Source organism: Aptenodytes patagonicus, chromosome 2, assembly GCF_965638725.1.
Source record: "Aptenodytes patagonicus chromosome 2, bAptPat1.pri.cur, whole genome shotgun sequence".
Taxonomy (NCBI): domain Eukaryota; kingdom Metazoa; phylum Chordata; class Aves; order Sphenisciformes; family Spheniscidae; genus Aptenodytes; species Aptenodytes patagonicus.
In genome coordinates this window covers 135,788,609-135,816,573 of record NC_134950.1, presented here as the reverse complement: position 1 = coordinate 135,816,573, position 27,965 = coordinate 135,788,609, and the positions used below count along the sequence as shown (strand labels likewise).

Below are 27,965 nucleotides of genomic sequence, written 5' to 3'. Positions count from 1 at the left end.
CAAGGCTCCTGAGAAGACAGATAAATGCTGACTTTATTATCCGTACAGCAGTGTCAAGTCTCATTTAACCTATATTCCAAGGTGACACAAAATGCAGAACAAAAGACAAGAAGCCACATCTCAGTGGAATTAACTTTTATTAAGGGGAAGAATGGTTTACATGTAGTTGTAGGTTTTTCCCATCCATACTTTCAAAACTCCAAAAAGGACTGGAAACAAAACTTGCTTAATCATTATTGCAATACCAAAAAGTTGGTCGTTTTTGTTGGTTTGGGTTGTTTTTTTTTTAAATGAACAGCAAATTATATAACTAATTGCTATGTTCAATAAATATTTTTTTCTCCTGCACCGATTAAGGGGAAATACTCAACCGAGTACAATAAAGCCCCCAGGATTTTTACAGTTTTAACTACAAATGTTATCCACTGTGTAGCAATCCAGAAACTTTATCTATAAAACACAGCCTTAATTTTGAGTGTACAAGGATCTATTTTCCCAGTCAGTCAAATACCAAATTTTGCTCTAGCTCAAATAGTCTACACTCAGAGCAACTACCTGACAAAAAAAAAAAAAAACACAACCAAAAACAACCAAACATCCTCTGGTTCATGACTATCTAAGTAAATTTGTCATTACAGAAAAGGCTCAAAGTTGTTACTTATCAAAGTAATAGGTAAACATTTTAACAGAAAGATTAACAAGTTACTTGGAAATGCAGGTTTATATTAAAGTATCTGAGTGTGTATATTACATATGACATGCAAGCTTTAAAAATATCAATGCTCTCTTCTGATTAGCAAGGAGTCCAATTGTTTTAAAAACAAAATAGGAATGACTTCCAAAATGTATCAGCACTTTGGGTTGCTATTTCATTTTGCTTAAGATGTTTTACTACACAAAAACTACAACAATTACAATATTTAAGAGTATTACAATAAGGAGGGATGGAAAACAGGAATACTTCAACTGAAAAATATGTATATTCTAAATGAACCAAAGATTTGTAAAAGAGCTGGATGGAGAACAAGGAAGGGAAGATGGGAGGGAAAGCAGTAGGGAAGCTAAGATCTGAACTTTGTATTTAAAAATCATGTCCTCAACTGTAACTCTTCTGATCTTCAGTAGCGCCCTGGTGGGGGGGAGAAAAAGAGACAACACAATTACTATAAACTAACTCTTTATACAGTTAGTATACACACACACCCCCCATCTCAGCTTTAATGTGCACAGCTTTTTTGCTTTCACATTCAGAATTTCCTTTAATTAATTAATACTGGTAACAGCAAGGTTTAAGCCAGCCAGATTCTATTTATTCACTTGTATTTACTTACTTGGACTATAGGAACGGGATCTTGATCGTGATCGGTACCGACTATAATAAGGCGATGGTGATCGTCTCCTTTAAAGGAAATTAAAAGAGAAACTCAACAACATCCATTATGAAAGCAGCCTTATTCACATCACTTCTACAGAACAGAACCATTTCCTTAGCACTGAAAGACTTGGCCTGCATGAATGATTTCAGCTTTATTTGGCTGTGGCTTACAGTTACTTAACAAATGCTTTTATATTTCTCTATTTGATGTGTTTAAAACTGTAAGATATTCCCAGACAAAGAATTTAATAAACTCACTACCCTTGCAAACACATGAAGTGCTTTTCCAGATGCCTACAATTCTTGTTGAACAAGATTCTCTGAAACTAGATAACTTTCAAAACAGTGAGATGGTTATGAAACGTCAAGCATTAAAAATCCCATCTAAAGCCCTTTTTAAACAGCACTATGTATCAGCTGTCCCTGGTTCTATATACAGCATGGAAAAATGAGTTCCCTTTCTATCTGTCCACTAGATTCGTCGGGCACATGCTCCACCTCCTTCAGATAGCAAAACTAACCCCTTGCCCAACTGTTTACTGTATAACCAAGTTACATAAACACTGAAGACTACTTTAATCCCACAAAACCTAATGTAATGAGGCTCTAACACGTAGCAAGCATGTATGCAGAATCTTGCTACAAACGCAGTAACATTTTTTTGTCACCTAACTTTTCAGTTTTTCCAACAAATCCACTGTTCCTACAGAAATAAAATAAAAATTAGGTACCTGTATCTGTAGTCATATTCTTCATATCTGTCATATCCTCTGTCATACCCCCTATCATAATATGAGTCACGGCGACGACCTGCTCCACCGCCACCACCTCCTCCACTGCTATTAGGGGAAAAAGCAAAAAAAAATTACTTTAGAGATCTACTCTTCATCTTGATTTAAATTATTTAAAAGCTTTTTTTAAGTGTTCTTGTAAATCAAACACTTAAGACTATGCCATGAAACAATCTAACAGTGAAACATTTAAAGAAAAACACCTTCAAAAAAACCCAGAAAACCCACCAGGGATTTGAGCCTAATTCCCATCAAAATCAAAGGCAAATGGGCACCTTAGTATTTCAATAAGCTAAGGGTGCATTAACTGACCGTGCTGGATATGTATTTTTTTAAAATAACTCCTTCAGTATTCTTTTAATAAATAAAGATACAGTAAGCTATAGTAGGATTTAATAGTATATGCGAACCACAGTAACGCATTCTTTACATTAATAGTTTTGTGATAAAATACAATTGGCATAACTAAAATTTCAAAGAAGTATCTGTAGCTCTATTGCTTCAACCAGACTCCAAACATTCACTTTAAATCCATTTTAGTCCCATTACAGGAAATGAGTGAGCTCCTTACTGTGTTGGCCTGCCCATGTAGATGCCTGGGGTGGGCGTATGCGCTCTCTTGGTGATCGAGTAATCCACCCGAATTCTCCTGCCATCCAGCTCCATACCGTTTGCATGCTCCATTGCCTGCAGGAGAAACAAGAACAGGGATGTGAAACCTGCAACCTACTGGTAACTATGGAAGGCTATGTACAAAACACATTATTTTCCATCAGAAAACACAAGCCCTGAACTTGTTTTATTTAGACTGGTTACTAGTGCCCCACTGTGGCGAATGGCTCATCTCTGTCCCCTGGCCCGTTTGCCGGCAGTGTTACAGGACTGCACTGGGGTGCCGGAGTAACGTGACACGCAATCCCTTCTTAAGAGAGCACGGTGCTAATCATTAACACAGTCACTTTCCCTAGACTTTGTCTTCTACCCATCAGAAAGGTAAACTGGAAGTCAAAACAGCTTTTTCTGAAAACTGCATCTTTCCTACCGCCGTTTCTGACCCAGAGGGGATGGGCGGATTCAAAAGCTGTGCAAAACAGTGGCTTCCTGTAGGGTGCATATGGCCGGATTACTGCTAGTCGGCTGCCATTTCATGCTCTCCCAGCCTCCTGCCATCTCCCTTACAAGGACCCACTCCAGCAGAGCTTAGTAAAATGGCGGGTTCAGCCTACATGGATACCTAATTACAACCTTCCTCCCCACTCACTCTCACAATAGCAGCTCGCTAAAGCAATACACATAAGGGTCTGCGCTTGAGAAGCCTGTGCCTTCAGACCCGCCCGCAGCCCGTGCACACACACGCACTGGGTGTTCTAGCCCCTGTTTCTACAGTCTTTGAGAATCAATACAATGGCCTTTCACAAACTCAAAATCGTGAAAATAGTTTTTCAAAGAAGCACAGTGTACTTCTGAGAATTTTATTCATGCAACACTAACTTAAAAAAAAAAAACACCAAAAAAACCAACACCCACAACCTTAAGAATTTAACAAACAGTTAATGCTGCACTTCAAAGCTATTAAAATTTGCAAAGCAAATTTTTTTTGATCCTTTCATCAGCTACTCCAGGATCTCTGAAACACTAGTACACACCACAATTCACGACACTAAGCACAGCACTTAGCCCAACATACATTATTTTCATTTTTCATGTGTGGAGAAGAGACACTGTTACAAACTTGAGTTAAAGAACACAACCACTTTGTTATTATTTAACTGTGAGGAACAATACACAACCTCAAAACATGAAGGTGCCTCTAAACAGAGCATTTTTTTCTTTTTTAAAATAACGAAACAAGCAACTATTCAGAAACGTAACTTTTTGCAGCTCACTAACAAGAACCTTATTGAATTAACATACAAGTTATAAAGGAGGAAACAAAAACCTGACACCCACATGATTTAACTGTGATGTCCCCAAATTGGAAGTGACTGAATTATCACTAACCTATTTAACTACACTTAGTTTGTGTTTTAATAATGCTGTTTATAGCTATACTATATCGCCACCTAGTGAGTTCTGTTCCCATACAAAAATAAAACTACATTTACCTAACTGCAAGGCAGAGCCAAAGAGCATTTCAAGTCTTTCAACATACACTAAAGTATGTTTTGTGAATAAAACATCAGCTTTAGTTTCCTAGCCTTGAGACTTTTTTTTTAACATCCTGTTCCACAAGGATGATCTAAATTAAAATAAATCCATGCACACATCCTAGGTATGTGTGCACAAACCTAAAAATGAAGGCTGCAAATAGCTGGCTGAAAAATTAGCTTCGTGATGAAAAGCATTCTGGAAATGCAGCAATATGCAAGTTATCTTGAAAGGTAAGGAATTTTCTGCTTCATGGCATTTTTATGTCCGATCAACAACTTGCAGAGTAATAAACTTAGCTGACAAGAAGCCACCTCAAATCCAGAACATCCGGCACATGTGCCTTAGTTAGAAGAACAAACACCTCTTTAAGAGGAAAAGTTCTTTGACATAGGGAGCAGTACAGAGAAGAGCAACATAGCAGCAAGACAGATGAAGAGTTAATTTTGAGACTTGATTGTTGGTTTTGGAAGTACCAAGAAATGTGTTACATTTCAGTGGATAAAGATTAGTTCATAGTTACCAGGCTGCATGAAACTCCGACACCCTGGTCACAATGTCTAATGACCTACCCAATATTAAAACTTTAGTTTTCTTAGCTTTCAACAGCTGTCAGCAATAACTGCCAACTAGAAAATGTAAAATAATCTTTACTAGATATACAGACCTAACAAAGCCTTTTACAGTTCTGACTGCATCCCCCAAATACAGAAAAGCTGAAACCTACAATAAGCCATTATGAATCCAACAATAACTGACAGCATGTATCACTCACATTCAGTCATTAGCAACTGGAAATTCCTTCCAAAGATGTTTTCAAATTCTCTGCATCATTCTTAATGTGCACATCTCAAGTCTTTGAAACAAAGTACTTAAGTTGACATTATTAGCTAACGACTGCTGCAGTATGACCAAAAGCCCTACTTGAAAACCTGGTTTCAGACAAGTGATACAACAGTATTTATTTTGTACAAAGGCTGTAAAAACATATTGGTGATTCTAATTACTGACATTTTTGTGTTTTCTTTAAAGTTAAAACAGTTTATAATCAAATGTTGGATTTTACAATTTTATTAGACTAGCATGTCATATTCAAAACAAATTTCAGTTTGCTTTTCTTGCTGTTTTTGGGTATGCATGAAGGCTGTGTTAAGAACATTCAAATGCCAAAGGGAAAAAGTTTGCACGTTTGCTCTAACAATGCATAAGACATTCTCAAATACTGTATAAAAGATAGAAGTGTGTTTTCCAGACCATCAAATGAAACATTATGAAGAGAAATAAATTATATTTGGGTTTAAGATACACAATACCCTCTTAGGAGCCTTTAACTGTCAACAGTCCATTTTTATTTCAACCTGAACTTTCTTCCAAATATCTGAATGTTGTGAAAAGACTTGCATGGCTTTCACAAGACGACAGTAAGCAAGCAAGTGAACAGGATTCCCATTAACATGTACTATTAGTTTTGGTTGCAAATTCTAAGGAAAAATTGACTTTGTAGGCCAGAATACACATCTATATGTTTGCAGTCAGAAAACAGAGAAAGAGGATTGGGAATGGCACGGGTAATAATTCAATCTTAGATTACCGTTTTAAACCTACGGCAGTCTATCCATACTAACAAAACTCCTTCAAATTATTATCTGTAAGGTGTTAGTTTGACAAAATGAGCAGTTCCTGAACTACAGGATCATGGCCTCCAGTGGCTCAAAACAGTTAGAAAACATTAAATTTAACAGATTTCAATTTCATTTGATATTCATTACAGTATGTGGTGTTTTCTACATGTATTAGCATTTAGGTAGAGTAAAACAAGTTTGGAAACACTGAAGTTTTAATTATATGCACAAACTTACACAGGTGACTCATTAGTTAAGCAATCAAGAATTCACTGAAAGAAATTAAATAATCTTTCAGTCTGGATAATGCCACAAAGAGCAGCCTGGACAAGGAAATGATGTGGGAAATTTCTGCAACCTGCACTGTGGTCACTGGGGGAAGTGTGTGGGGAGGAAGGGGGGAGAAGGGAGGAAGAGAACTTGACTTGGCAGAGCTGATGTCACAGTCACATTTCAACCATGGAGTTCAAGATACCTTTTGTATTGTACAAAAGATCATCAAGCCTTCACTTCAACTGCATCTAACTGCTTTGAATTACTTCAGCAATGTGACATCACTACAAAGTTAGTGACGTACAGACTGAATACACTTGAATAGTCAAACATGAGCAATTCATGCTGGGATTCATTCTGAAAATGTATTTTCATTATTAAAAAAAACTATATGAGATACTGTCTTTTTTTGTTTGCTGTGGTTTTTTGGGGGTTTCTTGTTTGTTTGTTTTTTACCTGAAGTCCTTCCCATATTGTATTTAAAGCCACCAATAAAAACATCATCTCCACTGTATGAGAGGTACAGCATGGGATGAACAAACATAACAGATTAGCTTTTCTCCCCCCAGTATACTGATATCACTAGTTCAGGTCTGGATTTAATGAGGACATCTGAAAGGACATTCTGGAAAAAAAAAATCTCATGGGATGAAAAAAGGAAATTAAGAAACCCAGCTTTTTACACTTACTGCAGTCTGCCAAGTTGAATTCAAGTGTCCATTTCACCTTTGAACAAGAGTCAATTTATATTCTCTAGTTTGAGGTTGTTTTTTAAAATATTAGAATATTGTCAGTGTAACTTTTTAATATGTAATTTTCTGAGCTTAAACATCTATTGATTACATGTATTGTCTTTAAAGCATACTTTAAAGAGTTTCAGAGTCAAGAAATGCAGGATTTTAGAGAACCAGAGTGAGTAACTGGGTATGTTTCTGCAAGTATTAGCAATTTCATGGTATTTCAGAGTCTCCAGAAGTCTGTAACTTGTCATTCCAAACATTTGAGACCTTCTTGTGTTCTTTTCTGGTATATCAAGGGTCCCTTCTGACACCACAAACAACACTTAAAGCATTTCTTCAACAAGCTATGGGAGAAGTTTTGGTCAATAATGATGCTTCTAAGCTGCTCTGCTTGCACCACAGATTAAATGTCTTGCAAATTAAAATGATAAAATCCTGTTATTATTCCGGTCTTTGGCAACTGAATTATGTTAATAGTTCAGTTTGTCTGTATAAAGTTTGTCTTGATCACTAATGAACGCTACTTCAGAAAACGGTTCTGAAAGATGGTCAAAACTGTAAAGAGCATGTAATTAGCATTAGAAAACAGAAAATTCCTTATTGCCAACAGCTGCTGTAGCTAATGCTTCTCAGATGAGTTCTTGCTACAGACACATAGTACACTCACAGTAGCCTCAGTTTAAACAACAACTAATACTTCATATTCTGAGTTACTGAAAAGCTGGATAGTGGCATATGGAATCCCTGGTAACTGTAGTAAGAATCACTTCCCTAGAACAGCCAGCACTTTTTAATTATAATCCTCTCAATTTATTGTTAACCCTGAGATAATCACACACACTTTTATTTTTTTTTTCTTCTTTCTCATCTAGTACATAGAATCATAGTTTGGATTGGAAGGGACCTCTAAAGGTCATCTAGTCCAACCCCACTGGCAGGGACATCTTCAACTAGATCAGGTTGCTCAGAGCCCCCTCCAACCTGACCTTGAATGTTTCCAGGGATGGGGCATCCACCACCTCTCTGGGCAACCTGTGCCAGTGTTTCACCACCCTCAGCGTAAAAAATTTCTTCCTTAGATCTAGTGTAAATTTACCCCCCTTTAGTTTAAAGCCATTCCCCCTTGTCCTGTCGCAACAGACCCTGCTAAAAAGTCTGCCGCCATCTTTTTTATAAGCCCCCTTTAAGTATAAAAGTTTGTGTTCCTCTAAACACAGGAAGAAAATCCTAATGTGATGGGCACACAGAGGTGAATATCCTCTATAATCTAGCAAAAATGTTGCAAAACTGCAACATTACAACATGGGCTCAGTGCCAGCATTGCCAATACTGAGAACTATGTAAGAATGAAAGCCAATCTTGAGAAACAGGTCTTCAACAGATGTTTACAGATCTTGCCCTTTGCATAATGTTGCACATGTGGTTCTGAAGACTTAGCAGAAGGGTGGCCAACATAAGACACTGCAACACACAAGGCAAAAAAGCAATACCAAATATTACTTAGAAAAAGGGGCGGATTTTTTTTTTTTTTTTAAGAAAAACAACATTACTTCACAAAAAATGAAAACCACTTCAACACCCATAAGACAGAATATCCTTTCTTCTAGAAGAAAGTACGTAAGAACATAAGCTTTTCAAATAGGCTTTGAACAAGCACACCGAAAAGAACATTAGCACAGCAAAACCTCAGGTTTTCTGGACAACCAACCATCAATCCTCAACATTTACTGTCTGCTATCACACTTTGAACTAAAGACCGTGTCTGCGAGCATCTTCAATATGGGTCAGAACGTAACAATCTAGTCAAGTGCTATCTTGCAAACACTAGACCATTGCAATAAAAGACATCTGATACAAAAGGAACCTTCTGCCAGACCATAAAGTTTCATCTCAATCTTGGTAGTCTCAAACAGAGTAGAAGAGATTCCGCAACAAATCTCCTTTAGAATGGATACATGCATCCAACACTTCTTTCCCAATCCTGTTATGGTGGAATGACTGAAGCTACTATGATACTCTGACAGCTGCTCTACCTAGTAGTTATCAAAAGCTAAATCTCTGCTCCTCTTTACAACCAAGATGATCATAAACAGCTAACGACAAGGCTGCTACGGCGTCATAATCAAACAAGTTCTGAAAGTCTAAAATAGCTTAAGTGAAAATAAACTTTACTACTGCCCCTTTGATGTTTTTAGGACACTTCTAAGTATCACCTTTAAGAAACACTATTTTACATTGTTTATGGATTTCCACAACATCGAGCTAGCTGACAATTTAAAATGTCTTTACCACAGTATGGAACTAGAAACATTGCATCGCTTGGTTTCAGAATCTTGACACATAGCAACATTTTAACCAGCTCAATAACTGATCCAATTTGTAAGAGTGGTAACCAGTGACAACAAAGATCCTGAGGGATTTCAGTTGCAACAGAATCCACACAATACTGATGCTGACCTATCTTAAACCAAGTTATGAAAGTTTAAACGTAACTACTCACAATTCATTTGGTGTCAAATTTTAATATTAACAGCGTTTGAGAGCATGTCACCTGAGAGGCTTCCCCGTTTTACCTCTCTTAGAAGGACAATAGTGAAGATGATGGGAAATCCTCATTTTTTTGTAGAGTTCTACACATATTTAATCCATCTAGGACTGCTTTAAAAGGGCTGGAATTTAGTCCATCATCTCATCTGGAGTTTTATATTATCTTTATTCAGATGCTGGGGGTTTTGGGTTTTTGTTTGGGGTTTTTTGGTTTTAAGAGGAAAGGTATTTACTCAGAACAAAAGTAATTCAAGTGTCATTGCTTTTATGCATACGCAACTTTTCAGATTTGATCTATCTTCCACACAGAGAATTACTTTGTGTCCTTCAGTGTTCTCCTACAAGGCCTGTCACAGAGTTTCACACCTATAGCTATATCGCCTTTATCTACACTAGCTGCCACTTATTGCCATCTTCAAATCTGTACTCAAGGCCCATGAAGTAAGTCAAATAAACAAGTTTTTCCTCCTGTCCTTTTTGCCAAAGTACTTCAGTTATGTAAATTCCAAGCGTTGGGAGGTTTTGCATCCTTTCCCGCTCTTCATGCGCTAGCCCGCTGGGGAGAAAAAAAAGTGGGTCTAATTACATTCCCAATTATTTCAGTTCCTGCTTAAGGTGCTCATCTTTATTTCTGTATTTATGACTGCAAGTAATATCCCTTTTTTTTTCTTTGCATTCCAGTTTTGCAGTATCTGCCAAAACAGCTTTATACTAAACAAATTACTTCATGCTATTTACACGGAACATTTTAAGAAATGCATTGTGTCATGCATGACCATTGCGCATGGCAACTAGGAAAAAACCTTAATTCTAAAGACATATAAAGTTGTAAAATAGACAAGACTGGCACATGAACGTGACAAGAAATATTGTGCAAGTATTTTGGACGTTAAGTGTTCTACAACACAGTCACATTTTCAAAATCCCACTGAACGCAGAGTGCAAAGAAATACAAGGCTAAAAGTTAGAAGAGAGTAGGCCATTAAAGGTGGATATACAGCTATCCACCCCATTAACTCCTCTCTTAACGTGTCTGAGTGGTAGCGGGAAAACACAGAAGGGACACTAAAGGAAGTTTTCTGTCCTTTTACTTACCCCTGTAATGTGCAACAATCACACATATATACATCTACAAACCCTACTGTTCCCATAAACTGATTCTCTGTTGGATCATTCCAGAAATCAGTCAAAGATCAGAACTGAGTCTAGTTCAACCAAGTCATCCACAAAACATTTTTTTCATTAAAATATCAACTAGCATCAGTGTTCATTTTTCAGCTACTGACAGCAGGTTCCACAGCAGTCACCCTCCCTCCCTTCAACGCTAAGTGAGAAGAGTCATATCCAAGCATTATGAATATACTTATCAAATGCAAACAGAATCAAACAGCAAATCTGAAACATCTGTCCAAGACTATTAATCCATAAACAAGATCCTTGAAATCTGTGACTCAGTTTGCCCAAAAGAAAGATAATCCCACAGTGAAAGCTTAAAGAAAAATTAAAAAAAAAAAAAAAAAAGCGTCTTTACTTTTAATAGCAATTTCATCTACAAATTTCAGTAAATGTAGTTAAGCTCACAGTATCCTTACACAGGTAAAAAAAGTACTGCTTATTGTGGTGAACCATAATACAGGCTGCTGTTCATATTCTTTGATTCTTTCCTTACAGATCAATTATACTAACAACTCAGTCCAGCTGTAAACAGCTATCCGTGTAACTAGCAAAGTCACTGACCAAGGCACAAATCAAGACAAACCACACTATTTTTCAAATGCACAATGACATGCTTTTAGAGAAGAAAATGGAAAGCAAATAGCATCATCAGAATTTTGATAGATACAGAAAATTACTTTGAAAAGTTAACTTTCAAAGTATTTAAAAAATACTAGGAGACTTCTATGTCTGTCTAAAGATTTACTTTCATTTTGAAGTAACAGACTAAAATCAAAGAACAATGCTCATTAGTGATTAAACACAGACAGCTCATGCTCAAAATTTGTCCAAGCTTCTGAACACTGAACTAAAATGCTTCATCTGTTTGAAAGTGCCATGTTGTTTGAACAAAATATTTTAAATTAATCTCACTGTGAGAACCTGCTATTGAATACACACTCAAAAATTGTGGATTTCTTTTTTTACACAGATATTCATGAAGACAATGCACAAAGACCAGACCTGCTAAAAGTAGTAAAGCATGAATTTACCTCTTTAGAATCATCAATTCTCTCAAAATAAACGAAAGCAAATCCTCTTGATCGTCCAGTCCGTTGATCATAAACCACATTGACACCAGTCAAAGGTCCGTAACGGGAAAAGACTTCACGCAAATCTCTCTCAGTAGTATACAAACTGAGACCAAACACTCCAAGACACGTATTAGGATCTGGATTAGCCTGGTAAGACAAACGTTCAACTCCAATTAAGTGTATAAAAAACAAGTCATACATTCTCATATTAAAATTTCTCAATTATTAAAAAATTTTAATCTGAGGAAAACTAAGCATAGTTTATTACAAAGCTTAACACTTCAACAGTTATCATTCTAAGATATTTTCAAAAAGCAACTACTTTCATGATTTTTATTTTAGAAAAAAGACAAAGATTAATTTCTCATGGTGGTGAGAAACTGAGTCGATAAAAATTAAGCATTCTGATTACAGAAAAGCTATAGAATAACAGGAACCTATTTTATCAGTATTTCACACTCGAATCACCAACAAGCTGCAGACATGACATACAAGTCTGCACTAAGAACAGGTCAGCCAGCCTGAACTCCCACCTTCAGCCTTTCTGTACAGTCACCACTGATACTGAAGAGTGCATGCTGCCTCCAGTTGCACACACTAAACGCATTTGAGCTCCTAAGAACGGACAGTTGAACTATAATTTAGCTTCACCAAACTTCCTCCCCCCTCAACATTTCCTATCCAACTATACTGAAAGTCAGTATCTACATTTGAATGTTTATCTCTTTCCACTTGTAAACTAGATGAAAATCACTTGCTTCTTTCATCTAGATAGTAACAAGTGTTGAAGGCCAGTTCTGTGAAACTGTAATCCAAAAGCACGCACACTTTTCCAGAGCAAGACTCTTAATTCTTTAACATGATGTGGAATACAGATCTACTTAATACCTTTCACTTCGACTAAAGGAAGTTAAATATGAAATTGTACAAGATACAATTTCTCTTAGATTAAAAGTTTCTCTACATGCCAGAGAGTTCATCTAATGTCAATTCCACTGTAAGAATTATTTTGACCAAAATTAACGGGTTTTTCAGTTAAGCTTCTGGCACCTGTTATACTAGATGCTGCAATTCAAAACAGCAGCAACAGGCATAGGGATTTAATGTTTCTTCTACAATAATAACTGGAAGTTGACACTGTTGAAATTTGTATTTCAGTTTCAGATTTTCAAAGCCACTGATGCACAGTAATTCATGCCTCAGAGCTTGCTTTTCAGCCTGATTCAAAGAATAAACAGGTTTAGATCTTCTGTTGTGTTCTTTTCAGAGCTTTTGTTCAGGAATCCATTGTGAAAATAAGATGCCCAAACTACTCACATATTTGAAGTTTCTTTCTTTCCATTTGTCAAAATTCAAACTTTTGTTTTAAGACATGAATCTTCTACAACACCTTATTACAGCTGAAGAGCACAACAACAACTGGCAGTTTGTCATTTGAAAGTTTTAATTATACAGGTTTAAGTTTCTTTTTTACTCCATATTTCAATCTATCTGGTAATTCAGTAGCATTAACAGCTATACTCCTTTTATTACCAAAACTCTTGTGAGTCTAACGAGATCTCTCAGTCTTTTAAATCATTGTTTGGACAAGTCCCTCCACACAGTACATATCAGTATTGTCTTTTTTTTACAGCCCGCTTATACTTAAACCCCATTACTTTTTCTGAGGCAAGAGAAGTACCGAGAATCAGTCTGCACACCCTAAGCGACAAGTGACAGTTACATCACCACTGGAAGGACTAAACTGACTGCGGAGGACTAAAAGACAGCTTTTATATTAGGCTTTTGTACTGCCTCCCATCAACACAGTATGCAAGCTCTCTCCACAAGATCAGAAGTGGCAAAATTGCTACCAATTTTCCTGGTGTCTTTAGGACCTCGCTATTCAGGGGATTCAAATCTGGTTGAGTTGATTTGAGTTTCGTTTTGACACTACTAAAACTACTCCTTAGAATTAATGTGAAATTCACTGTGAAAACAAGTTTCGTGTTTCACAGAGTCATTTTCATGGCAAAAAGACTTCTTCACAGAGCAAAATATTCTAATATTTCCTAAAGTAGTAAAGTGGATTCATTCATCTTTCACCAGGAAATCTGCTAGCCCTTTTGAAGTTCAGTTATTCCTGCCAATTTTTCAAGACATTAGATTCATATTGACTACATCATGATTACACACTGGCAACAATCCACAAGAAGTGTAACCATGAACGTTGCTTCACAACAGCTTAAGCCACTGTACATCAGCACTGCTGTAGTCTTGCCCTTTTCCACACACTCTTGTCTTCTCCCTCACATTGGTATTATCTGGTCCTGGTGAGCTGCTTCACCAAGGTAAACCTGCAAAAAACCTATACTCCTTTTGACAGGATTAGTAAAAGAGTTGGAGAAACTAAACCAGATTAAAGCTAAAAGGATCAGCAAAGTACCACAGCCCTGACCAAGGAAGAGGCACGCCTGTGTGTAACAGCACTCATTTAGATCAGCCTGAAGTGATGTGGAACCAGAAGCTAAGGCACTGAAACGGATTATAAAGAAGGCCATCTCTCAGAATGATGTAAGATTAACATCTTAGATCTTGGTTGGTGTACCTATACTTCCTCCTGTCCATACAAAGATACTTCTCATTACAATTTGAGAGGCTTACTGATCCTTTTCATAACTGTAAATTTTTCTAGTCTATTAAGATTTACACATTAGCTAATAACACATGGGTTTATTTCTTAAAGTTAAACCAAATTAATTACTCAGAGGTATAAAATCACAAGCAACCTTCAACATAATATGCTGTATGTTATAAGCAAATAAACACTTGAGAATTTCCTTCTTTGGCTCCTCTAGTCAATCTTATCAATACTGTCAGGTTGCAAGCACGCACAGAAAAGGTCTCGTTTTTGTGAAGAGTACATATACTTGGAACTGTAACAAAAAGAAAATCAGAAGGGTTCAACTTCTAGAGCAGATGGAAGCAGATGTCACCCTATCTGCACATACTGACTTGCAATGGTATGGTTTTCAATGAATTTCTACAACTGCCCTGCCAGTTGCAGGCCCAAGAAGTAAGTGCCCAGCTGTAAGGACAGAGATTGCTTCCCCCTCCCACCCCAAATTCCCGTATCCTCCAGTGACAAGACAGCAGGTCAAATTCAGCCTGCAGGTAACCTGGACTACACTGATGTAAGCAGCAATTGTTTTGTCGATACTCAGCCTTGATGAACATGACATACTCTGCTGCCAGTGTGCCTTCTCCTGTTGGACATTGGAGAATGACTACGGCTCCTTCGACGACGGTATTCTGGCGTGTACGATCTGCTTCGAGAACGTCTCCTATGGGAATGAGAATGGGAATGGGATCTGGAACGAGTGTAACGTCTGTGCGAATGTCTTCTGGACCTGGATCTTCAACAAAGAGAAAGCTTTTAGTTAGGTTATATGCACGTGAAGTATTCAATTGTAAGCCTTACATTTCCTAGAGAAAAATCTTTTTTTTTAGAGGCTCTCTACAATTAAAATAGCTAAGTTTCTTCTACTTTGCACATCTAAAGATTGCGTGGATCTCCAATAACCTACTTGGTAGCATCATTTTTAACTTTGTGAGAGCGCTTCTGGCATACAACGTGGGTTATATTCACAACAGTTTTCGGAAGTTCAAAGTTTAAACTTATATCAGCTTGGCTGCACACGTAACTAACACTTGCACAATGATACAGAAACCAGATATGCCACACTGTAAAATACCGTCTTGGCTGAAAAATGGAAAGATCTAGCAGCACTACAGTGCTGCAGTACCTACAAACGAAGTTCACCTAGGCTTGAAAATTATTCAAGACAAAAAAAAAAACCCTGCTTAACTCCTCAAGCATTTCTTTGCAGACATCTAGCCAACGATAAGCTCAGTTTTAAATAGGCATCATTCCATCAAAGTTGCATGATTTCATACGGGCATTATATCCTAACAATGGGTAGTTAATTATCTGGCTAAACGTTGCAAGAAGAGAAGCTATAACATTAGGCTGAACTTTGGGAATTCAGAGTACAGTAACTCTTTTTTTGGCTGCCCTAGTATAAAGTGTATAAATAGGGAAGATGGATTACTGATCTCTCCCAAGAACTGGGGAGGAAGAACAACATGATACTATGCAATTCCTCTTCCCCCCCAGAGCTACAAATGCTGTTTTCTGGTTTCTCTCTCCATTGATGAACGGATTCAGTAGCTCTCCCCATTTTCACCAGTATGATGGTACAAGGGAAGAGAGAAGATCAGTAGTATAAGCCAGGTAATGCGTATGACATATTTAGAGAAAAAAAGACAGACATTCCTCCTCTGTTCTGAGCAAGCTCTCTCAGAACTGAGAACTATAAAACTTTGCCTCTGCACACACACACACTTGGGGCAGAAAAGGACATGTGCAGCATCAAAAAATGAATTTAAATCTTAGAGCTGCCATAAATCAAGAAGCTATCCACACCCAATTTAAGCCGTAGTTTTCGAATTTTGTTTTTTAAAGCCTAGATTTTGTTTTTAAAGCCTCCAATGAAGGAATGTCAAGAACTTCCCCAAGTAGCGTCTTCCAACATTTCCAACAGCTACAAGAGCTTACTCCTTTTATCTAACCCAGACTACCTTTGCTGCAGTTCTCACTTTTTTCCCTAAAGGAGAGGTCCACACAAGAGTTCCCCCCCCCCGAAGATTTTCAGGGAAGGAGGCAGGAGCTTTTACAGAATTGAGATGCAATCCCTTCTCTCTATTCTGGAAGAGATAAACCTACAAGTTTTAGTTGTGGTTTCTACATTACTTCTTCTATTTATATTACTTTCTTTAGTCATACCCATGCTTTATTACTCATGGAATCTTTCCCCAACTTTGTCCACCTATATAACCACTAACATGCAAATTAACATAGCCCTGTTAATACACCCCAGAAGGTTTATAATTTTTACAACAAGGGGAGAAGAAATCTCATCAATGTACCAGAAGAACAGGCATAAGCAGTAACACTGAATTAACACGAATAACGTCCTGGACATACCTTGATTTTGATCTTGACCTAGAGTGCGATTCAGAATGTTTGGAAGCCCTCGATGGACTGCGAGATCCTGACCTGCTCTCCGATTTTACACGAGCAGGACTCCCAGCTGGAGATTTTGACTGGGAGCGAGACTCCTAACAAAAAAGACAGTATTAAAAATGGTATTGGTTGTATAAATGCCTAACTCCTAACATTTAAAGTACAGTAATTCTATTATATTGATTGCTCCTGAAAAACAAATGGTTAGGCAATACCCTCCAAAACAAATTTCATTTTGCTAACCCACTGTTAATATTGTATGCTTTCCTCAAATAGGTCCCTGCTTGAACCAGATCACCAATTCTCTATTAACTAAGTAATCATGCAAATTCATCTACAACTTGATCATACAGACACTGGAACATAAACCATACATTTACTTAACCTAGGACCCATTCATTCTTCCAGATTCTTTTAATTCTACTTCACTCTTGCTTTCTACTTTTCTTCATTCTTCATTGAGTTTTTCATTTTTCATACTTCGTGTATTCTTCCCCAATTCAAACAATTCATTATAGCCTTAAAAAAATATTCAAGTGCTTCTATCTGACCAATCTTCTGTTCAATTTTTTCCCCCATTCAATTTTAATTTTCTGATCTTTAATACTTTTCATTAGCCTTCTTTTATCTTGATTTATCTTCCACATTCTTGGAAAAAACTCTTCAATTTCTTCACGAACATTAACCTTAATGGAAAAAGAACATTTAGTATATTTAAGCACGTGGGGATTATAAAACTCTGCTGGAGTTCAGATGTTATCTACCAAATTGAAAAGCCAGCAGGTAAAGTGCAAGAAACTATTTTATAAAACAACTTTAAAAAAAAAAATCTTTAAAACTGTATAAGTGTCTATGTTCTAACAATAAGCTTACTGAGTTCTCAGTGTTTTACTGTATTTTCAAAGCTACCCTCCTCCCCTTTCAGATTTTTTCTGTAAGATACACAGATACACTAAAAACTAATTAGCATAAATATATTAAAGTATTGATAACAATAACTGTGTTTTCCCCCTAAAATAATAACTATGTACTTCTCAGTATCGATATCCCAAATTCTATTCCTACACATTATTACTAGGACACTCGCAGTTCAACAGAATGGCCAAAGATTTCCAGTCAAACCTATCTATGCACATACTTACTCACATAATACATGCACATAGATATATGCAACATAAATTATTTTCTTCCTACTTTTTCTTCCTCATTGTTATCCTGTTTTCCTTGCATACAACTTAATCCATATAAAACAAGATGTATGATAGTACAGTTCAAAGCAATCCAATAAAAGTAAAGACAGGAGGGTTTTTTTCTTGCATGGTAATGCACACAAGAGAAAAACTAGGAAAACAAGCAAACAAAGAGTAGGTTAGGATTTCCTCATGTTTTATAGTGTACAGCATTTCTAGGGAGCTCAGCTATAAGAAACCCCTACAGAATAGTATGCTATATACATCTGTAACCTCACAAAAAATGTGCAAAATTCTTAATAAAAAAATGCATAGCAAGTTCCCCTCCCATAAGTATTACATTTCATGTTTATTCAAATAATTTCTCCTCCTGCCTGTCCTCACAATGTTTTTCCTCAATTTATTTCTTACTCTGCCTATGTCCAGATTTGCATTTTCTTTTGCAGTTAAATTCTTCAGTACAAATAGGCTGAAGTTCTTTTCAAAGGATGCTGTCCTCACATTTCAAGACAGTAAATCCACCAGAAATGGAACCTGAGAGACTCCTTACTAACAAGTATTACAGCTACGCTACCCTTCCCCTTTACCTCAATAAAAAGGACAAGGGACACATGGAGAACGTCACCTATTGGGATGATAGGCCTGCCAAACTTATCAATGAAGGCCAAATTCGAAGCTTGGCTGTGACACATGGACAATATAATCAGGTCTGCGTTACAGGTTACCCTTATTAAGCTGGCTATCTGCTGATCTAGCTACATGACTTTCACCAAAATAAAAGTATGTATGTGCACTTAAATATTACCAAATTTTGTTTTTATTTTTACATTTGAAATCCACTGTTCACTATAAAAAAATACATTTCTTTTTAGAACCACTAACATGCTTTTTAATCACCTTGCCTCTACCTTTGTACTCTTCATTGTTTGATAGCCTCCTTAATTCCTCCCTTTACACTTCATCCCCTGCAACAATTACTGATTTCTCTGGGAATTATTTGCACTTCCCTCCCTAGTAAAAGTGATCAGCAATATGGAAAAACATTTAATGTGACAGATTTAGAAAACATCCTTCAATAAAAAGACAAAGAATTCACGCTCCTCAGTCACTCCTTCATGAGGATACTGTGTTGTCCATACTTTTTACATTTGAAAGATCAATTCCTGAACAACAACAACTTTGGAAACTTGGGGGAGGGGGGGGAGGGAAAAAAGAAAAAAAAACCCAACACACACCAAAAACCAGATAATGCACAATCTAGAAGTGTTGGGATGTGCCAAAAATACCAAGGACCCAATCACTCCCATACAATGTAAAAGTTAGCTTAGTGTCCTTATCTATTCAACTGAAGCATCTTATGACACCACCCGTAAGAGTTTCTAATAGCATCAGTTATGACAACAAATCTGTATTATGTTGCCAAAAGCAAATATTACATCATTTCATGTAGGTCAAGTCCTTTTGGAACTGTTTAAGCCCCTTAGGGGCTGCACTCACAAACATACAACTTTAAAATTGGAGTGACAGAGGTGACAGCATAAGTTCTTACACATTTCAAACCTCCTCAAACAAAGTAACTGTAGATGTAAACTGCAGCTAAAGAGAGATTACCTGTTAGCAGTTGCATACTGTGTCTGTCATTGGCAGGCAATTACATCTCATCTTCTGATTCAACATAGATCACCTAGTTATATCTCCTACAGTGCTTCAAAAGGAGAGACTAAGGGAATCACAATAATCTGCAAGAGTTTAAGGACTTAAGGATGACACTGAAAAAATACCTAGTAAGATTTATATCAGCAAGACTACAGGCAGGAATTAAGAGATTCACAGCTTCAAGGAGTCAAAGGGAGATTTTAAAGAATTTTCCTCCTCTACTTCCTACTATAAGGAAATAACTAACAAGCTATATCTTAGCCTATATCACAGACCGACCCAATTGTTCTGCATAAACAATTTACATCCAATCTGCAACATGAATGAGAAAATTAAATAGTTAACATTCTTCCTTAGTACGTCATATTTAATGAGAGAAAATAGACACCTCTATTATCCAAAGCATTAAAATCTCTCAATTCTGTACTAGTCTTTAAGCAATCTATACATTCTGATCTTAGCTCCATCGTTATCACAGAAATTAATTTAAATACTGCTTAAGAGAGAAAAGACTAAAATTTCTCTCTGGATCCTCAACATTTTCTTATCTTTCTGTTCTAAAGATCCTCAGTAATTTAAGGGCCACAGATCAGACTGCATTTCTTAAACTCAGCTTCTCATCCCACACCTATCTTACAAAACAGTATGTATTTTAATGCCTTCTGCTTTATTATGCAACTGTCCAGTTGCTACTTTCACCCTTACAAACTTATAGGCAGATACTCACTGTGACCATGTCAAACTAGATTTGCTGTCACTACAGCCTCTAGGAAGACAGTCAGCTAACTTCCTAATATTCTTCAGATCAGACTCCCCTTTCAAAACAAATGCTACATCTGTCAATAACACTTTTCCCAGGGCAAAACTAAAAAGAAAAAAAAAAAACACCAAAAACAAAAAACAAAAAACCACCAACCTAAAAAAACCCAAATAAAAACCACACCAAAAAACCCACCTAAAATAATTTTTAAAAATCTCAATCATAACAGTGTGCTTCCTCAGAATAAGATGTGGTGGCTTCCTCAAGCACATACCAGGAAATGGGATTAATGATTCACCAAGAAGTGAAACTTGGAGCCAAAGAAATTATTGTAGGTAAACACAAAATCTAAAGACTGCAGCTTCAGTTATTGATTCTCTGAATAAGAAGATGCACAGCTAGAAGCATTTAAAGAGAGCACTGAAGAGTATTTTTCATCCTTTCTACCTTCTCTCTTCCCAGAAAGAACAACATGAAACAAAGTGGTATGGAAAGGGTATCTTCGCCCCGCATTACCTCATGATCACATAAACTCAGTCATTGAAAAACTATCAACAACTTTAGGTGATCCAGCTGAGCCAAGATGTCAGCCATGTCAATGCATTTCATCCATACTGGTACAACTGCTTAAACCATATAATTGATGCAAGTTATATCTACCGCTTATCTTCCTCGCATCCTTGAAAAGAAATGCTACTTTCCAATATAATTACTATTTTAAAAGCATTCGAAACACTTCTATGCAAAGTAGAATTGCAAAAGTCTTTAAGAAGTATTCTTTCAGTTTCCACCTATCATGAGAGGGTATGATAAAAACATGAGGAGAAAAAAAAAAAAAAAAAGACAAAATTGTTCTTTCTTTTATATCACTCTTGTGTCCTGAACTTCTGTCATGCCTTACCTCACACCTTACCATTTCAGAGTATGACAGAAAGGCTATCAAAATTTAAAGTGAGATGCTAAATAAAAAGAACTGAGTAAGCTTAAATTAGGCTTTCTATAGCAAAGCACGGGAAGTGAAATGGGAAGGAAAAAAAAAAAAATCATTAAATCACACAGAAATTTCAGTTGAAATTCATTTGACGTTGTTAAGAAGAAATACACATGGGGAGAAAAAAGGACAGGACAACAAGTAGTCTAGCAATACCATTAAGCCAGCAAAATGATAGTTCAGACTTTACAAAAATCCTGCCCAAACTAAAACTAAAAAAAAAAAAAAAAACAAAAAAAAAACACACACACAAAAAAAAAAGAAGTCCAACTTTATAAGGGGACAGAAAAATATAAGCAGTCAAAAAAGAAACAAATTTAGCAGCAGCCTACATTCAGTGGATAAAACTGTCAGTTTAGGGACATCTCGTTTATGAGAAAGGACAAGATTACATTTTAACCACCATTTTAACAGGAATCTACCAGCCTTCCCTGAAACTCACAAGAGAAGTTAAATAATTTTTGCTTCATACTATGTTCTGTCACTCTATACTAAAAATAAAACTGATTCCTTAATTAGCTGTTCTTCTATAAATATTTCAATAGTATACGTAATAAGCTTCTGTATAAAAAGCAACTCAGAAGTTGTGCTATCTTGAAGACGTGTATTTTAAAAGTTACCAACATCAGCAAACTTTATGCATTTCTCAAGGATACTGCTCTGATTAAAAGAAAAAAAAAAAAAGGAGGAAGCTTCAGCAATAAACTTTTTGAAATTACAAGTTAATCTTCTCACTGAGGCATGAAAATATGCCTCTTCATGGAGGGTTCTGTAGTCACTCCTGTATCACACATGGAAGATAGGAAACGGAATTTGTTTTCAAAAAGAGCAGTCTTCCCAGCTGACATGGTCCAGAACAATCTAGAATTTATTAAGCTTAAGAAAAAAAACTGACTTCCAGAAAAAGTTTCCTTTCCCACACTGGTCATTAGAAACCACAAAGTGATCACAGCACTCTCCAAGCGAATGCAGAACTCCCGAGCACAAGCAGACTGTCATGCCTGTATTTCAAAAGGTATGGAAAGCAATGTGCCTTCCTTTCCACAAACGTTGCAGATTGCCACTACAGGACAGGTTGAATGCAATAGCTAAACAGACTTCCCCCCACATTTTTTTTTTTTTTTTTTTGCCAAAGAAATTATCTCAAAGTTGATCAGATTTAGGTAACTAGCATTAGAACACACATGAAATCAAGTATTTTGCACACAAGCTTCATGAAGCAAATACAAGACACATTTACAGTTAAGCTAATCCAAAAGCTGCTTGCATACATATGAACGATGCGTAGTTCCTTCAACAAGATGGCTTACATGCAAAATCATATATTTCTTCAAGTGCTTTATTAGACTGAGATCACTGTGAGATTCTGAACAGAGCAGGAAGAGGCATCTCATTAGAATGAAGGAAGACAACCAATGTGGAGTTCTAAAATGGGAGTTCTATCTTTGTTCTGATAAAAAGGTTTATCTATTTAGACAAATGGCACATTAATATTGGTAGAAAACTACTAAGACTACAGAAATCAAACATTATCAGAAGCTCAAAAAAATAACTGATCAAAGTTTCAAGTGGCACTTCTGAAGTGCAGGTTTGTTCAGACTCCGACTTGCTCACTGCTCTGGGAAACATTTTAATAAAGTTGCATCACAGAATGCACACCAAATGAACAATGTGTTATTAAAAACAACAAATATGAAAGGAAATAAGAGTTGCCTGTCATCTGACAGCAATAAAACACAGAAAAGCCTCATTTGTCTAACCTGCTCACAAAGAACATTCAATGGTGATAAAATCCTATGACTTTTCCAGAAGTCAAGTCAATGGATAAGAAGCACGACTTAAAACCTTTTTTTCTTCTTAATGTCCATAAACTTAGTTCTAGCACATCCACTATATTTCTAATTCTTCTGTCAATTTCTTTCCATTAAATCACCATGCTTGCTTGGGGAGTGGGGGGGGTGGGGTGTGTTTCTTCTGTTCAACCAGCCACATTCTTAATACAGAACTTGCTTAAGTTGAAAAAAAATGACACAAAAACAGAGCAGATGTTAATTAGTCTGAGCATATTTGATTAACATTTGCTTTAAAAAAAAAAGTCAATAAAGAAATGAGTGAGCTCAAGAATAAAAAAATCTCTGCAATGATTTTACCCAACACTTTAGAAATGCAAGTTTTTAAATAGCACAAATTATGCAATCTCATTGGAAAGTTATTTCCATGATTATTCTAAATTTCCTGTTCAGATTAATTAATATTATGATTTTAAAATCATAAATTAGAGGCAAAGTACATACATGGACAGTATCTTAATGCTACTAAAAATAAGCTTTTTTTTAAAAAAAGTAAAATTCCTGATCATATTGTGGGAAAATTAAAAAATTTAACTGAATTATCATTATTTATATGAACATTTTTCTTCACAAAGTAAGTAGCAAAGCAGGACAACACTTTCTAATTAATCTCTTTAAGACAAAACTTCATACATATCAATAAGCACCTTCATCTTGGTATCAGACTTCATCACTACTTGCAAGAACTTTCACTGAAGTGCTTTTGGGACAATATGCATCTACACGGATAGAATATAAAAGGACTTAAACTCCCTTACTCCTTCAGCATTTAGCTTTTTAAAAGCACATCACACTTCAGTATTTAAACTGAAGGGGGGTGGGGGTGGTTTAGAACTGAAAGGGTACTCAGAGTTCTTATTTGTGGCAATTTCCTGGAAAGCAGGTTCTTTACAAACTTTTTTCCAGCTTCTGCAGTTCTTTCTCCCATTGAAAACTTATGCCATACTCTCTCAGTTCCACGTGCCTGCATATAGCAGACTGAAGCACCAGGACATTCAGTGCATAATACAGTTCTATCCAATTGGGAATAGCAGACTAAACACTAAAGCCCTGAAGTTACACATGCTTAATTTTATGCCTGTGAGCACTTTCAGTGAAAATGAAATATAAAATATTACAGCCTGAAATATAATTTATTTTAGTAGCATCAACAACAAAAAAGTTATTACTGAAGAAAAAAGAACTGCTTACAAATGTTCTTCATTAGTAAGACAAAAAAACAAAACTATAAATGAATCAAGTACCTGCCATTATGTTCAGTTATAAAAAAAACCCCAAAAAACAGTAGACAAGCCACTGCCACATGCCAGATTGATTGAGAAATTCCAGTTTTAGGGAGAGAAAAGAAAAGTTTGCCAAATGAAGACTCAACACAGTCGGCAGCTCTTTCCAACAGGTAAATTTTCCACCACAAAAAAAAGAACAAGCCAACTAAGAAGTAGCAGTCACAGAAACTGCTACGTAGGACTTTTTGGACTTCACACACTCTCAAAACATTATTTTACTTCTACATTTGGAAGAAGGCATGCAGAAATACTGAAACCACACAGCTATATCAGCTTTGTAACATGAACAACAGATCCATCAAAGAACCTAATACAAATGTGCTATGGATGAAAGTAACAGAAGTATTTCCTAACAATAAACCGCACTGGGAATACAGACAAGAAAATATTTTTTAAAAATATAAATCTTACTGTAAAATGGGAGATTGAAATAAATTTTTTAAAAAATTAACAACAAAGCATACTATTGCTCAACTTTCTCAGACTTAGTTGGTTTACCCTTCAGAGATTAGTTTATTCAGCTGAAAAGAGCTTAGCTATATAGCCATCTTTGTCCAAGCAATCAACACAAGAACACATTTTGTTTACCTCACCCGAGGAACCAGCAGCACTGCCTGCACAGCCAGGTACAGCACTCTCAGCCTAGGGAATATGGGGGTTTTTTTACTAACACTACAAAAGGGTACCAATATTCATGTAAAAATAATTATTGGAATATGACACTGCTCTTCCAAAATTTCATTGCTTGTCTCCCCAGGCAGTAATGTTATATAACTGCAAAGCTGCTGCCACTGGTTCATCAGAGAAAGTCACCAAAAGGATGCTCAGGTGTTCCTCTAAAGCATCTCTTTAAGAGTGAACCAAAAAAAAAAAATCTCTGCAAAATTAAGAGTAAATAGTGATGGAGGGAGGACAAAGCACACATTTCATTCCTGTTTCAAGCAGCTTTAATTCCTGCTTGCCCTGATCACCACTAAGAAAAAAAAAAAAAACATTGAAAATGGAAGGGTCCAGTCATACGTGTACATGAAAAACCGCAGCAATCGGAGGGAAGAGAGAAGAAACAGGCCTAACAAGGTTACAAAACCACAGCAGCTTGTTGAGAGAAAGTCTTCAGCTGCGTGATCAATGGGTTCCAACAGTTTAACAACGAAGGCCCTACCTCCCTGATGGCTTCAGGAAGCCTGGCCCGAAGATCCTGTTTGCGGGCCAGCAGCCAGGAGAGGCAGCGCACCTCTCACAAAAGGACCCAGTCCCTCCTCTTTTACGCGGGCGGAGGCCTCGACTACCCTGAGCGGGACCGCGCTCTCCCAGCCACGACCGGGAGCCCGGCACTGCCCGCACGCAGAGAGGGGACGGGGAAGGGCAACGACCCCGAAGCCTAGACCCGGCAGACAACAGAGGGCCGGGACAACAGGACGCCTCGGGATCACGGGAAGGAAAGAAAATGAGAGAAGCAGGGAGAAATACCGGGCTACAGCAGCGCTCTAAGCCCTGTTCTTAAAGAAAAAACCTGCGCTAGCAGGATGGAGGCGAACCCGCAGCACCAGAGCTCAGGGCCCGTACCCCGACGGAGGGGGATGGGGACAGAGAGACGTGATGAGAGAAGGAAGCGTGTGAGGGTTAAGACAGCGGAGCTCAGCTCCGCGCTGAGCCAGTTCCTCAGCGCCAGGTCGGCAAAAAAAAGGAGGGAGATAGGGAAAGGAGAGGGACGTGAGTCGCCCACGGCCCAGTCAAGACTCGGGCGCCTGAAGAAGCCATTTTAGAGACAAGCTGCGTTGCCCCCACCCCCACCGGGCCGGAGGAAGAGCGCCCCCACCCACCTTCCCCGGGTCAGGTCACCGCCTCTCAGCACGGCCCGGGTAGGGACGGCCACTCACCCTCCCCTCGAAGTTGTTCTCCTCCACGTCGCTCATGTCGGCAGAGTCCTGGCCACGGGGCTGGGCGAACGGGGACGCTAGTCCCGAGCAGCAGCTGTACCCGCGACCGCTACTGCTATTATTGTTGCTGTAATTATAATCGCTACCGGTATCGCCGCCACCTCCCTCCCGCCAGAGCCTCTCCAAACCGCCTCCCGCAGCAGCGCAAAATGGCGCCTCCGCTCCGTCTGCGCCCGACACCGCGCGGGGGGCGGGGCCCGGCTCGGCCCGCCTGTCACAAAGGAGGCGCCGCCGGCGGGACAACGAGCGCGGCTGCGACAAGCTTCGCGGGGGCCCGCCGCGCATGCGCAGCCCCCTCCCCGTACGCGCGCTCCTCCGGCGGGAGGGGGGCGCCCCGCCTCCTCACGGCGGCGCGCCGCCGCGGGAGCGAGCGGGCTGCCCGCCCCGCCGCCCGGTGTGCGGGGGGTGCCCCCCGCCTCCTCCCGCCGCTCCGCGTACAAAGGCAGCCTCTCTCGTCAGGGCTGCTGCTCCTGCGCGCCGTGAAAAATCAACCTTGCTTCTCATCTTCCCCTCCCCCGGCACGTTCTCCAGGGTTCTGCTTCCGCACCGCAGGAAAGAATTTTTGAAGTTAATAGATTTAAGTCTTCGTTGTCAGTGGTGTTTTGTTACAGCAAAAAGTCGTTTAACGTGCAAGGCTGGAAGGTTGCTTTTATCGTACAGATTTGAAAATGAACCCATGTGATTCAGTTTTGAATACTTCTAGGAAACAAAGGCCTAAATTTTCACTTGCAGTCTTGAGAATTTCCTTTTAACCAGGATTTTACTAAAAGGCTTCTCTTTTCTGCTCAGCCGCATCGCAGGGGCTTCCCTGTTCCTCCTCCATATTCTGTGTGTTTTTGGCAGTTCATCCTCCAGCACACACCAATAACTACAGCAGCTCGTACCTTGCAGGCAGCAGAGGCTCAGCGCCGAGGCCAAATAGGTAGCTCCTTAGGTCAGAAAATTTCCAAAGATGACAGAACAGCTAGACTTGCTCTGCCCGCACCGGAAAGCCAGGAGAGCAGGTGAAGGTTGCCCTTTCCAGAAGCAGCGCCCAGCCCCCTTTCCCAACCTCTTGCTGGTAGCAGTAGCAGAAAGCTCAGCTGCTGCTTCTGCCCCAGCCCTGCGTCTTCCGTATGCTTCTTCAGGGGCAGGAGCTTCCCTTTGCGGTTGAGGAGCTGTTCTGCCCAAATTCCTGCGCTGGCTGAGGCTCATTATCTTCAATTCGCCATGGTTGTAACCAAGGAATGACCAGCCTAACTGAGTGCTCATGTAAGCAAGTATTTCCCAAAGGGAATGAGGAGCTCAGAGGGTGATTCACAGGCAAGAGTCGTTTCCCTAGAAATCAAATGCCTCTGCTACGTGAAGCACGCTCCCGGGGCTCTAGACAACGGCCACGTCCCCAGCACTGGTTGCTTCTCCTTCCACAGCCTGTGGCGCGGGGTTTCCAACAGCTGATGTGGAAGCACGGCCCCATTGGTGAGATGTCCCAGCAGAGAAGCC

At 38.4% G+C, this 27,965-nt stretch overlaps 1 protein-coding gene and 1 long non-coding RNA gene across 3 annotated transcripts; both read right to left on the bottom strand.

Moving 5' to 3' along the window:
- Positions 1-120: 120 nt before the first annotated feature.
- On the bottom strand, positions 121-26,684 carry TRA2A (transformer 2 alpha homolog). Of its 2 annotated transcripts, none has more exons than XM_076331337.1 (8): positions 26,424-26,684; positions 16,772-16,905; positions 14,969-15,068; positions 11,704-11,892; positions 2,738-2,853; positions 2,107-2,214; positions 1,332-1,399; positions 121-1,129 (listed from the first exon to the last, which is right to left on the bottom strand). In XM_076331337.1, exons 1-8 carry the CDS (start codon positions 26,457-26,459, stop codon positions 1,119-1,121), a joined length of 762 nt encoding a protein of 253 aa, XP_076187452.1. In that variant the 5' UTR covers positions 26,460-26,684; the 3' UTR covers positions 121-1,118. The 2 variants fall into 2 exon arrangements, with proteins under 2 accessions (XP_076187452.1, XP_076187451.1); XM_076331336.1 differs by having other exon boundaries at positions 14,969-15,140; positions 26,424-26,682.
- LOC143156995 (uncharacterized) lies at positions 17,274-26,415 on the bottom strand. The gene is made up of 2 exons (XR_012994720.1): positions 26,367-26,415; positions 17,274-17,496 (listed from the first exon to the last, which is right to left on the bottom strand). It is a non-coding gene; the product is annotated as an uncharacterized LOC143156995 (long non-coding RNA).
- Positions 26,685-27,965: the final 1,281 nt, after the last annotated feature.

What these genes read in the sequence shown, in the direction of transcription:
- TRA2A (XM_076331336.1), bottom strand. Translation starts at nt 26,459, where the DNA reads ATGAGCGACGTGGAGGAGAACAACTTCGAGGGGAGG. An exon ending in GAAGGCACACTGGCAGCAGA is followed by an intron (nt 11,893 to 14,968) that starts GTATGTCATGTT and finishes TTGTCTTACCAG; the next exon opens with GCTAATCCAGATCCTAATAC. An exon ending in GAATATGACTACAGATACAG is followed by an intron (nt 1,400 to 2,106) that starts GTACCTAATTTT and finishes TTTCCTTTAAAG; the next exon opens with GAGACGATCACCATCGCCTT.